The sequence below is a fragment of the Pezoporus flaviventris genome, unplaced genomic scaffold (genome assembly GCF_033815535.1).
Source record: "Pezoporus flaviventris isolate CSIRO_AGI_PZ_B2104156 unplaced genomic scaffold, CSIRO_AGI_Pfla_v1 ptg000007l, whole genome shotgun sequence".
In the NCBI taxonomy this organism is placed as follows: Eukaryota; Metazoa; Chordata; class Aves; order Psittaciformes; family Psittacidae; genus Pezoporus; species Pezoporus flaviventris.
In genome coordinates this window covers 96629374-96643447 of record NW_026892555.1, presented here as the reverse complement: position 1 = coordinate 96643447, position 14074 = coordinate 96629374, and the positions used below count along the sequence as shown (strand labels likewise).

At 39.2% G+C, this 14074-nt stretch overlaps 1 protein-coding gene across 1 annotated transcript in view; it reads left to right on the top strand.

The window, feature by feature from the left end:
• TGFBR1 (transforming growth factor beta receptor 1) overlaps window positions 1–5399 on the top strand; it is a 37785-nt gene extending 32386 nt beyond the window's left edge. Inside the window, exon 9 of the mRNA XM_061449621.1 lies at window positions 2207–5399. Within this exon, the coding sequence (XP_061305605.1) occupies window positions 2207–2332 (126 nt within the window). The 3' untranslated portion in view covers window positions 2333–5399. The remainder of the gene's footprint in view (window positions 1–2206) is intronic.
• The last annotated feature ends 8675 nt before the right edge of the window (window positions 5400–14074 follow it).

Here is a 14074-nt window from a genome sequence, read left to right as displayed (position 1 = left end):
GTTGAAGGGAGAAGGGTTGCTTCGAGACCTTAATTACATTTTGATCATTGTAGCTTTATTGAATGTCATTGATCCTTGGTTATACACTAATATTTAATGTATTTTCATGCACATTAATAGCTAACCTTGTGTGGAGCATTCTGTAATCTGTTCCTGTGCAGCATAGGTGATACTAATGTAAATTAAAGCTAGTCTGAATTATATTGATGGCTTGGCTTCGCAAGTGAAGATTTGGAAAGGGCGTTACCCACGCTTACTACAAGCACGGTGACCAAGGGCATGTGGGATAGGCAAATCTGTTTGGAAAAAAGGCTGCTTAGCCAATCAGGAAGTTTCTGGACAGAACTGACATCTCCTGAGGCAATCTCAAGCATACAGGAATCATCACTGCAAATAAATTGTGCAGATGGGGTTGTACTGCAGCTGCCTGGGGTTGAGTTTTGTGACCAAAACAGATAGCACACCAGTGTCTTATGTAATGCTGAACAGTGTTTATGGACCTTGAAGGCTTTCTCCATTTCTCATTCACTCCCCCCCCAGCACGTATTGCTGAGTAAGCTGGGGGTAGACAGGATGCTGAGAAGGAAGACAGCTGGGACAGCTGACCCAAATCAGTCAGAGAGATATTCCATATCATGTAGTGTCATGCTCAGCAGTACAACTGAGGGAGGGGGAAGTTTTGCAGGGGTTGCTCATGCTCATGGACAGGCTAGGCCTCAGTTGGATGGTGGTAAGCAATTGGGTTTGTATCATTTGTTTATAGAATCATAGAATAGTTGAGGTTGGAAAGGACCTTAAGATCATCTAGTTCCAATCCCCCTGCCATGGGCAGGGACACCTCCCACTAAACCGTGTCACCCAAGGCTCTGTCCAACCTGGCCTTGAACACTGCCAGGGATGGAGCATTCACAACTTCCTTGGGAAACCCATTCCAGTGCCTCACCACCTTTACAGTAAAGAACTTCTTCCTTATATCCAGTCTAAACTTCCCCTGTTCAAGTTTTAACCCATTACCCCTTGTCCTGTCACTACAGTCCCTAATGAAGAGTCCCTCTCCAGCATCCTTGTAGGCCCCCTTCAGATACTGAAAGGCTGCTATGAGGTCTCCACGCAGCCTTCTCTTCTCCAGGCTGAACAGCCCCAACTTTCTCAACTTATCTTCATACGGGAGGTGCTCCAGTCCCCTGATCATCCTCGTGGCCCTCCTCTGGACTTGTTCCTTTGTCTTTTTTCTGTTGAGGACACCAGAACTGCACACAGTACTCCAAGTGAGGTCTCACGAGAGCAGAGCAGAGGGGCAGGATTTGTTTTGGCTTGTTTTTTCCCCTTTACCTATCAAACTGTCTTCATCTCAACCCACAAGTTTTCTCACTTCGCCCTTGTGATTCTCTCTCCCATCCCACTGGGCGGGGAGTGAGTGAGTGGCTCTGTGGGGCTTAACTGCCTACTGGGGTTAACCCACAACAAGGGTAGTAAACATACATGAGGTAATCAGGTCTGTGCCAGTTGGTTTGTAACTAGGCTGGTTATCTCTTTCAAGAGTGCTGTGTTGCCTCATGTAAATGCTTGCTTGGAACTCACTCAAGGGTTTTTGCCCTGTCATTGTGTAATGAAGAGGTATACTACAGACCGGCCAAAATAGGAATTTTTCTTTAAAAAAAAAAAAAAAAGTTTAAGAATTTTCACCCAAAATTGTGATGGCCTTAGTACTTTGTACATCTCGGAATTTGTACTTTATGCACTTACTGAAAGATGAACACTGTTATTAGGATGCTGAAGCTCTAGTAAGCCAAAGACTTAGAACTGCTGTGTACATGTGGTGGTGACTACTGACCATGCCTCTCTAGAAGCGTTTACCTGATTCTGGGGTGAGTTCATTATTCTGGTGGTCACTGCACAGGCATTAGTATGCACAGCAGTGAGCTCTTTCCAGCCAGCTTTGTTCATATTGCTTACTGTAGGAACCCATCTAGGGCTAGAACCAATGCTTTCTGATTCAGACCTTAAGAGAATAGCTGTGGTAGGCTACAATAGGAATGAGAAATTGATAAGATATAATGGAAGAGAGAACTGGGTTGTAACGTGTGAAATGAATACATGGGTAATAATAGACTTCAGAAACAGATGAAGAGGATAAGGTAGAACAGAAGCTACCTCATCTGTGCTGGAACTGCAGTACATATAATTGCTTCTCTTTCCTTTACAGGCATTACGAGTAATGGCAAAAATTATGCGGGAATGCTGGTATGCCAATGGAGCTGCTAGGCTAACAGCTTTGCGCATTAAGAAAACATTATCACAACTTAGTCAACAGGAGGGGATAAAGATGTAATCCTGGATTCGCTACCGAAGAATACTGTAAAAATCCATGTCTGCACCAGAGTGGCGTGTTAAGAAGGTTAATTGTTCTACCTCACTGGGGGAACAGAAGGATATTGCTGCCTTTTAGTACTTCATAGGAACGTCACTTACTAGGATTTTTGTGGACGTGCTGAACAGTTGTGTTGGGTCCTTTCTGTGCACTATGAACCTCTTTCCCAGGTTACTTACAAAACATTGTGTAGTCTAGTTTTCTTTTTATTAACCTATAATTTTTTATTTTGATAGCTGGTCTTCTAGTTAACTGTGCTAAAAACAGGAGGTCACTTTTAAAATTGAACTGGTTCACTAATTTGTTCTAGAGTGCATTGATGGCTCTGTAAGCAGCTTTATTCCTGGCTGGTACATTGACTATTCTGAACCACTGTTAAGGTTCTTTGATTCAGATTGTGAATGTACTGTTGGAGTACACTTTGCTAGCTATGAACGTAGTACATCGTTTGGACTCTTTGATTTACAAATTGACCTCATTCAGTTGTGGGAACATAATTTATGCAACTGTACTTTATACATGATCACTGGGGGTTTTTTCCACTTTCTCAGAACATTGCATTGCCTTCAAAATAGATTGTATTATGCCAGTAAGTGCCGCTTTTGAGTCTTTTAATGCAAAACAGTAGGAGCGTACAAACCCTAAGGTACTTTTGGTTTCAAAAAACAGATTAATGATCAACTGTTCCTTTGCCTAGCTAAGATCTAATTCACACTCATTTCAGCAAGTGAGTACATAATTCATGGAATACCTTTAATTTTACCAAAATCTGACCCTTTAAACCACTGTGGGAGTTTTAAATAATGTAAGATAGTTAATTCACTGTCGTAATTGTCAAGTCATGAGTCATAATTATATTTAAGGGAGTTTTTTTGTTTTTTTATCAAATGGTACTTCTAAAATGCTTGAAGTACCTATCTGCTTCAGAAAAGTAGCATGAGGAGTAAAATGCTCTTAAGGGAGATTTTGCTCCATTAAATCAAATATGAAAAGCATATTTTCTGTGCCGTTCTGCAGGGTCTTAAGGCTCAAAGAACAGTGTTTGCAATTAAACAAGGATTAAGTGCACCTGTAATTAGGGAGAAGTTATTTGGGCTTTTGTATGAGAAAGTTCAAAGCTGCTTATAAATTTTATGTGCATGTATTTTGTGTGTGCCTCATACACAGAAACCGGTGAGCTGCAGAAAGTGCTGAGCTGCAGGTCTTTGGATACAAATACCAGAGGATTTCAGCAATTCTCTTCATAGTTACAAGAACAAAGCTTATGATGGCTTGTGTTGTCATAAGAACACAGAAGATTATGCATAGCTTTAGTCAAGATTTGCCCAAGATTTTAAGGGTATTGCAAGATTTTTGCAAACTTCTTTAGAAATTGAATTGCTTCTTTGCCCAGATGTACAACTTCTGGAGGGGATGGGGAAAATTAATTTCTCTTTAAAAAATTGCTGTTAACAGGAAATTTTGTTTATTGCCACTTCAGGAAGAGCCTGGTTGTCCTTTGCTTTTATTAATACCCAAAACACTTGGTAGTATTTCAGTATTTAAAAGTGGTAATTAATATGCCACCTAAGTTCCTACTCTTCAGAGCACATCAGTATCCATCCTGTTATCAACAAACGCAGCAACCTTAACTCTGCTTCCATTTCATTCTTCAGCATATAGTCACAAGAGAGTTTTTTATAGGCATAACTGGATCTTTACCATAGATACAAATGGTATAGTTCGTACTTCAGAATCATCAGGCTACCGGCGTGCTTCAGATCTCTGTAGTAATCTTGATGGTAACATCAGAGAGCTTCCAATGAAGTTCATCAAATAATTTCATTAGGGGCTTATTTTAGCACCTACAAAGCTTTATTACTATAATGGTTAGTTTCCTAAAATGTAAGGATAGTTCTATTGCATTTAAAAGAGAATCTAAGGCAGCTGAGCAACATCACAGCATGCAGACTTTTCAGTCAACTCTACAGTGGTTTGTTACATACATGTCATCTCAAACACCTAGTAGTCTTCATTCTCCTGAATTACTAGCAACTATTCTTAAATTGTTCTAATTTTTCATTTTGTAATAGAAGCTTGCAAAAACAAAGCACAGCTAGGATGCTTGATACAGTGTGTGATGTTAGGAATGTTATTTTGGGACACATTCATATTGGAATTCAGAACAGGGAAATTCTGAATAAGGCTGTATGTATCCTCAGTTCTGACACCACAACTTCAAGCTTTGTTCTTCTTTTCCATTATATAAACTGAACACCTTTTACAAAGGCTGTGTCTGTATATATTATGTAACTTTAAATGTTACCTGTGTAAGATCATATCTTATATATATGGACACAGGTATACATAAGTATTTTTTAAATTAAGATTGTAATATCACCAGATTTGCTCTTGGAAATCCAGGGGGACCAAAATATTTTAGCATTCAGAATATTAATTTTGTATCATTTCAAGTATATACCAAAACATTTTCTGATGAATACTGATGCAAATGTTTATTGTAAATATTTCATACATTATACATTCACTTAACTTTTGTGGATTTAATCAATTTGACATTCTAGTAGCATTGAAGCCTCAGTTTGGTTTACAGACTTGTGACCACGTGGATATGGATGTGGAAAATAAAGAGCATTGGAAATGGTCTGATGCTGAAAAGCCCAAAATGTTGATTTTTGGAATGCTGGAATTCTTCAGGGACCTTCCAACCTTAAAAGCTGGAATTCTGGGATGTTTCTCAAGCTGACTTTCCAAGTATGACACACTGTCACCTTCCAATGGTTCCACTTACAATCCTAAGAGAGACTTTGTGTGCAGGTAAAGACATTGGGATTGATTATATGGGGACATGAAGGTATCAAATAAAGAGGCTATTTTTTTTTTTTCCAGTAATCATTCTGAGTGTGATTGCCATGAAATTCACCTTTTAGTTAGTTCCTTGTTTATATAGTGCCATTGAAAGGATTGCAAGGTGTTAATCATTTTGTGGTTTGGTTTGGTTTTGGTTTTGTGAGTTTTTGTTTTGTTTTTTTTTTTAAAAAACCTTCACCATATCAGTTGCTTTAAACTCAAATTACCTCTTAAAAGACCAAGGTACATTTACCTCGTGTATATAATGTTTAATATTTTTCAGAACATTCTCTGGGTTTGCAGTTACATGTTTCTAGAAATATGGGTATTACTAAATTTACAACTTCAGCGGTACTAAATGTGTTATCTGGTGCCCCAAAACACTTTAATTTTCTGTATTTTATTGTATTAGCAAGTTTGCTGCTTTGTCACTGTAGCACCTGCCTTTACATAGCTGTGTGCATACTGCTTTGTAAATTTTACTTTTTTGGATGATTTGAGAATCCTGTACAGATGAGTGTAACTTTTTTAAACCCTACAAAATTGTGTATTTCCCGTACATTTCTGAAAATATGTATTGTATTTGTAGAGTATACATTTCAATGGATTGTAAATAGAACAGTAGAAGAGTGGATGCTTCTGTTAAGTGCTAACACTACAGTAGAGAGATTAAAGCAGTGAAAATAAATAAATTTTTTCAAAATGCATGCGTTGTCTTTCAGAGGAAGAAGTTTCAGGTAGGTATGGGTTTGGGTGTGATACTCTTACTTGGCAAAAAATGGGTTTACAACAAATTCCCTTCATCAGAAGGAGTTTCTGCTCGTATAAAAATGATAAAGTGGTCTGCTAATGCTGAGGCAATCAGCCTCATATATGCTATACAGTTACCGATTAAGTGCCTGAGCTTCTGTGTGTCTCACAATGTAAATACCAAGTAAATACCTTGCTTGGTATTCACAAGTGAAGTAAGTAACTTCACTAGACTGCAGATGCAGTGTCCAGTAGTCCCTGCGAAACCCACAGTCTCGAATCTTCCCGAGAGTTTTCTGAAAATAAGATTGCAGTCCCTAGTCTATGCGATGTAATGGTACCTGCAATTGTTACCTCTCTTTTGAAGAGAAAAAAGAGCAAGACATGCAGATATTGTCCCAGGTGCAAATTTGCAGTGTTTGCTGGTATTAAAATAGGTATATGGAGATGAAGATTAAACATCCTTGATGTGTTTCTAATTAGCTCAATTATGAAACTGAAAAGAGCTCTCCAATTGCCAGTAGTTGGAAATCTGTGGAAGCCATTAAAGAATTGGGCACAGGAGTTGATATTAATTTTAATTTAGTATCAGATACATTTGTGTAGGTAGTTAAATGAGGGGAGAGGAGGTTTTTTTGAATGCTCTCTCTGACCTAGGGAAAGTCTGAGCCCCACACTGCATGCCTCATCTTGGCCAAAATATTTCTTCCTTTTGGTTATTTGCTTAGACTGGAACCGGGGACTGGTACATAGAGGGTGTATATGCTGGTTCAGTGGCAACCCATGGTGCAGGTATTGCACCGTATTCCTTGCTTTTAATATTGCTTTTTAGTAAAATCAGGCATTTCATTTTCAACTGCAAGGAAGGGGTGGAAAACCTGCTAGCCTTGCCAGCTAGATCCATACCTACTGAATGGATCTGGGAGATGGAGCACTGTATGTGTTGAGCTCATATCCAGGAGCTGATCCAGCTTCTCAGCTGGTGAAAGGCAATATCATGCTATTAACTTCTTATGTTTAATGTCAAATCTTGCCATTTTTTATTTTTTCCTTAAATCCTAGTTGTAGGAATAAAATAGTTCACTGAAATACTTCCAATTTTATCCTGTATAAAAGCTTTTCCAAAAAATGGTGGAAAATACTGATTGCACTCTTACTCAGAAACCGGAAGGAAAAGTCAATCTGATTCATTCAAATAAAGAATGTCTCTCTGTTTGTAGGATTATTTTGAGGGCTTTTAGCTTATGGTTAAGAGAGAGAGACATAAAGCTTCCAAGGACTGCACATAAGTAGTAAACCCCTTTTCTCAGCTTTCCCTTCCCACGTTGTATTGAAGAGTTTCTGAAACGTGTTTGTGTGTGTTGGTGCAGGGTAGACCTGCACAGGAAACCAAAAATGCCATGTTTTGATTGATGAAGTTAAAGGTAAAATACACACACGAAAACCCGCATAAGAGATTAAATGTGCATTTGAAGTTTACACTCATCATCATCTCTTGCAGAGGTATATTTTAATTGCTAATGGCTGAATTGGGAGAAGTTACCAGCATTTCCAAAGCAATGGCTTATTACGTGGTGATGAGCACCAAAGGAAAGCACAAATGCATTAGCCTGCCTTAACACTGTGTTCCCTTCTCATTCTGCATTTTATTCCTCAGATGCCAATAGTAGTCTCCTTGTCAATGACTCCATGTTTTTTGCTTACACATCCTATACATGTAATTTCTAGGATGCTGGCAAACATGCCGAGCAGTGGGGCCAGTTACACACACACTGTGCCTCACCTAAAAAAATCCACTGCGCAAGCGGGAAGGGTTTACACACTTGTAGTAAGCGTGGGTAAAGGCCTTCCCAAATCTTCCGCAAAGTCAAGCCATCATCACCTGTTTATGCAGAAGAAAGTCTTTCTGTCAAATACTGAGAGGAATGCAAATGTATCCCCCACCACAACAGACTGACTCTCATGTAAAGGCTTCTTAAACAAGAAAAAAAACCTTCACAAAATTATGCGTAATTTCCTGAAACCAGAGTTGTGGGTATTTGGTAAAGATTCGGCAAAGACTAGACAAGCAACCTTTTCTTGGTGAAGATAAATGAAAAGGTTATGAAGATTGCTTCCTGACTACTTTAAATGTAAGTGGAAAAACTGACTCAAGAAGGAAGTTTGAAACTCTGTTTTCTCTTTTTTTTTTTTTTTTTTGGCTGTTGTCTATACCAGTTCCCTTTCCCATTCATCTCCATTTTTAGGTGTTTCTCACAAAGCACCTGTACAGTCCAAGATTCGTACTTATTTTTAAATCAACTCCTTTCTGAAATGCCACCTTACTTCACTTCGTGCTGTGTAAATCATCTTACCCCTCTTTTTATGGGAAAGTAATTTCACTTTAGTTTTCTGTAAAATGGGATAAAGGTTTTCACAAACTCCCTCAGGTTTCATGAGGTCAGCTGTGCTGCTGTCTCCCTCCTCTCATGCTGGAAAGCTTTTTCAGTTAATCCTGGAAACATCTCTTCCTTTTCTGAGTACTTCTACCTCTTAGGCTGGCCTGCGCAGTCCTTCAGGCCACAGGCTTTTGATACGAGAGATGCTGGAGACCTGGGTACATGTGTGGAGATAGAAAAGAGCAAAGATGACCTTCTTGCTCTGTTCCGAAGGCTCTTTCATTAACATTCCCAGGATATGTCCTGATTAGCATATTCATGGCTTTAGGCTTCTTGTGTCCATTATAGCCTTCTAAAGACAGTGGTAAAACTTTATACATTGTATTAGGAGAAACATTACATGCCCAGTTATTTCAGGAAGTTCAGAACAAATCTTGTTTTGTGAGCATTATGTAAAGATCAAAGCCAACACCACAGCTAGTGAAATCAGGCATGGGAAACTTGGATTGACTAATGCTGCCAACGTCCAGTTGACCAAGATTCTGAGCAATGTGATTTAGGTTACTCACAGAGGGCATGGGGATGGATAGAGAGATGTCAGGCTCTCTTGTCCACCAGAAATTTTTTGGGCACCTACTGGATGGAGTAGACTCTGTCTCCTTGAAGAACCTGGTAAGGGGAGAGCAGGGAGGACACTGTGCCCGTCCACACATGAAAATTTTCCTGTTATCTCTCGAGATGATCTTTTACCATGCCTAAGCTGGAGTACAGTAACTTTATAAGTTATTACAGATGTCTTATGTATAAGAAGCACATGGAGCTGTTAGAGCAAGTCCAGAGGAGGGCCACAAGGACTATAAGGGGGCTGGAGCACCTCCCATATAAAGACAGGCTGAGGAAGTTGGGGCTGTTCAGCCTGGAGAAGAGAAGGCTGCGTGGAGACCTCATAGCAGCCTTCCAGTATCTGAAGGGGGCCTATAGGGATGCTGGGGAGGGACTCTTCATCAGGGACTGTAGTGATAGGACAAGGGGTAATGGGTTCAGAGTTAAAGAGGGAAAGTTCAGGTTAGATATAAGGAGGAAGTTCTTTACAGTGAGGGTGGTGAGGCACTGGAACAGGCTACCCAAAAAAGTGGTAAATGCTCCATCCCTGGCAGTGTTCAAGGACAGAGCCTTGGGTGACATGGTCTAGTGTGAGGTGCCCCTGCCCATGGCAGGGAGTTGGAATTAGATGATCTTAAGGTCCTTTCCAAACCAAACCATTCTGTGATTCTCTGATTCTATGACTGATCAGGTTATGAATCACTCACATACAGATGTGGTTTTTCTGGCTCCATGGCAGCCTCTTTCAAACTGTCTCCCTAGATGAATCCTGACACTTGGTAAGTAGGAGCTACAAGTCCTAGCACTGCATCTGACTGTGGGCTTGAAAGAGGCCAGGCTGAATGCATTGTCTAATCCAGTTTTCACAAAGAAAATACTTTGAAGAATTGATGGAAGAAATCAAAGCTGATTCTCAAGCAGTATGGACTGATGGCTTTTTACCCAGGCAAGTGTCTCCAATACCCTATTCAAAACAGCACTGAGACAGTGACACAGAGTGAGAAATGAAGTTACTCTCCTTGAGGAAGGCTTGGGAGACATCTGACAAGCCAAAAATAACTACAGAAAGCAAAGCATCATAGCAAGGAACATAATGCAGGTATTTTTGAAACTCTTAATAAAGAAATGGCTGTGCAAGACTAAAAGCATGATCTCATGCAATAAAAATTCAAAAGATGTGAAAATTATGATTTATATCAAGGATGAAAAATCAAGGCTAAGAAAGTGAGAAAGAAAGAGACCAAGCTGTTTCACTAGCAGTTCTCATGCCATCTGTGCATATGAGGAGGTGCTAGACAGAATTTTGCTGATGCATCCTATTTTGAAGGCGATGTTGAAGTTAACACAAGTATTGCATTGTCTGTGCTGTTATTTTTGTTCTTCCATACAGAAAATCATTCCAGAATCAATTTGTTTTCATACAGACTTTGAACAACAGCAAAAAGACCCCAAAACATGGACTGTTGCTATCTAGGCAGCTAGAACACCAAGGTGCAAAGAAAGCTCATCTCTAGCAGAGAACAGAGGAGAGAAGTGATAACCACTGGAGGAAAACATGATCCTTATATAGGAGTGGAAGTTTTATTCTGTTTCTGTATCAATCTTCTCCAGTCTAGTGAAAGGACATAAAGCAAGCTGGAAAATACTTACATAGTAGATTGTTTCTCCTGTGAATATAGAGTATAAGTTATCCCTGATTATTCCATTCTGCAAAGGGCATCTTGCTGATGGCTTAAAGGAGCCAGAAAAGGCAGTGAGCTTTGGCATCCTAGTCTGTGATTTGGCTTCATCCCTTGCTTTAAGAGGAAAGCAGCTGATAGCTTTATCCTGTAGCAAGTACTACTGGGCAGCAAACTTTTCTGTTAGCAGACACAGTCCATGTTTTAGTCTCCCACTGGATGCTCCAATTTGCAGTTACTTAGAAAAGGACCACAGTTAATTCACATGGTAAAAATACACAATGCAATTGTAGCCAAGTAGCATATCATGGAATGTGAAGACCATATCTGTGGGTAGGACAGAAATTTGATGCAGTTGTGAAAATTCTAGTATTGCTAATGTTTCTAGACTGTTCATTGTGACAGTTGTATGTTCCAGGCTGGAGAAAGTAGGTTTTCCATTCAGGTGTGGTTTTTTTGCACGTGCAGTCATGTCATGCTCTGTTAGAAAAGCTACACTGGGATCTCTTGGGAAGGGAGAGCTTTTTCTGCCAGAAGCTTTACAGCTATTGATGTTTACCCTAGGTTTACAGCACAGTACTCTCCCGTCTTGTGCTAAAAGTCCAGGATTTGGGTATTTCGATTCTGGTTTTGCTGCAACTGATTGTCCTACTTAGATTGAAACAGGACATCTCCCTGCCAAAAAAAAAAAACACCCATATCTACAAAGACAGAGAATTATTCTGCGTGGAGGATCACGAGCATTCAGTTCTTGTAAAGTATTTTTATTAGTCTCAGTCAAGATCTTCATTGCACTATGCATGCTTAAAGTTTGGCATTTCCCACACTCAGTTTTGTATGTGTCTTATTTACTGATGCATTAAAATAAACAGTTTATAGAGAAGGAGGACTCGCTTGACTGATCAAGAAATCAGGCCAGGTTGGACAGGGCACTAAGCAACCTGGCCTAGTGGAAGATGTCCCTGCCCATGGCAGGAGAGCTTGAACTAGATGATCTTAAGGTCCTTTCCAACCCAAACCATTCTATGATTCTGTACCCAAGAAAAGTAAATATGTGCATTTTAAAGGGAAACTATTTTAATTCTCAGTTATCAAAGACAGTAAGAACTTAGCTCCGAATTTTTTAATATATAGAATGATAGACTAGTTTGGGTTGAAATGGACCTTCAAAGGCCTTCTAGTCCAATGCCCCTGCAATGAGCAGGGACATTTCAACTAGATGGTAGGGGAGCTTTAAAGTTATTCTTTAGGATCTGAAATCTGATCAAATATGGTGTGTTTTCAAAATTTAGAGGTTATTTTGCTGTAGTGGGCATTATTTAAAGCTGCCTAATATAAAAAGTTCCATTTGATCCTCATGTCCCTGTGTCATGATGATGGTAAGGACAACTGCATATGGAGAACCCACTGGCCCATATCACAGTGTGCCTGAGCAGGTGCAGACTATGCTGCGTGTGCCCAGCTCTCTGCAACCAAGGAGCATTCAGGCAGCACTTGCTCCTGCCAGCCCACTGCCTTATCCCAGTGCACTACTCCTTCTTATCAAAAACCACGACTCCCTCTCTCCATTCTTGTCAGATGCATGTGGCTTTTCCATTCCTAGCAAAGATATCAGTTCTCTAATAACCTCCATCACTGTTAATATGTAAATTATGCATATATATATTTATTACAAACAGTTACAGAAGTTAGACTAAGTAAAGTACCTTTTGACATTTTTATTAAGGTATTTTGAGAAATATTCAGGATTAATTCATACTAGCCAAATTCTACCCTAATTCGCTCATGTCACTCAAGTGTAGGTATAGATGGGAACAGGCTGTTCTGTAATTCATAATAACTATAATGTCATCTTGACAGAGCTTGCTAGCTAATGTATGGAATAGCAAGAAAAAAAGAATTTTATTTTAACTAAAGCTGATTAGTTTTAGTTAGCTTAAAATTGATTTAAATAGTACTACACAAACTGGTAGCAAAAAAGTGGTATTTTATGCCTTGCCCTTTCTTTTTTATCTGCCAGTCTACACTGACTTCTTTTCCTGTTTGAAACTAGAAGCAACTGCATAGTTGTCAATTAGCAGCATAAATGATTTCATACCACCCACACCCACTTTTGCAAAGCTTGCAGACTGTATTCATACGGAAATGTATGTATAGCAGTGAATGAATTATACAGAGTTCTTCAAAGATTACTAATTGAGAGAGTAATGTAATTGCTAAAACATGGAGGAAAATGTATAAAGGTCTTCGGATGCTTTAAAATATCTCAGTGTAGGTGCAGGTTATGATGCAATTTTTAACGCAATCCCACAGTACAGCAAAACATAAAAATAACCTTTGGAAAATATTCCAGCAGCAATTTGGCCCTTAAGCACCATATGGAGAAGTAACTAATCCTATATACAAGTAGATGATTCAGTAGGATAATCCACAGAAGAATTAGCATATGGCATTCTCAGTGTTCTTCAACATATCCTTTTCTATCTCCAGCCCATACTTATGATATGCTGGCAAATGCACTGCTGATACGGAAGCCTGACTTGAAAAGCAAAATGAATATCCATTCTATCTGTATTCAAAGACACAGATGTGTCATCACTTGCTAAATGCTGTTATTTGTCCTCTTGGATGGTGAGCCAAAGCCAGAAAGAAGATAGGATTTTGACTGGCCCATCTTTACTACAGTACAGGTGTGACAGACTTCATATTTAGACACTTGAGTTTAGATTCAGATTTAGGTCATTAAGATGGTTGAAGGATTTGACTGGACTGAACATGATTCTGGTTGAAGTATTGGTTTTCCACATTTTGAAGAGATCAATTTTCTGCTCTGCAAACTCTGGAACTTTCCAATATAGTTTCTCTTGTTTTCAATTGCTTAAACTGGAAAGAAAAAGAAAGCTCTATCAATCCCTCAATGTTATTCCAGAAATCAAATTGAAATTATCTTCTGTCTCATTATAGAGCTTTTCACAAGAAGGTGCTCCACATGCAAGCAACTCTGGCCTGCCCTGTGTTGAAGGCAGCAAATTGATAGTTACATTACTACATAACTCCATTATAGACAGTATAGAGTACAAAATTCTATACAGCATACAAAGCAGTATAGAGAGTAAAATGCATCTGACCAAATAGCATAAATGTAAATGTATCTTCCTGACATTTGTTAGGGTTTTTTTTCTACCATCGCCTTCTCTAACATGGAAGGATAATTAGGCTTTACTGACACAGTTTTTCTATGTCAAAGAGAATGAATTGTCTTGATGCTTCCACCAGTCAACAACCTGTTTTTAAATTATCCCTTTCATAAGCTCTGTTACCAAGAAGTGTATTTTACTTCACTGAGCATTCTCATTAGAAGGGAAGCAGACATGTTTCTAATCCCATAACTGATTTCAGGGGTTTTAAATTTAGACTGACAGGCGACTTCAGTTTCAGGTTAT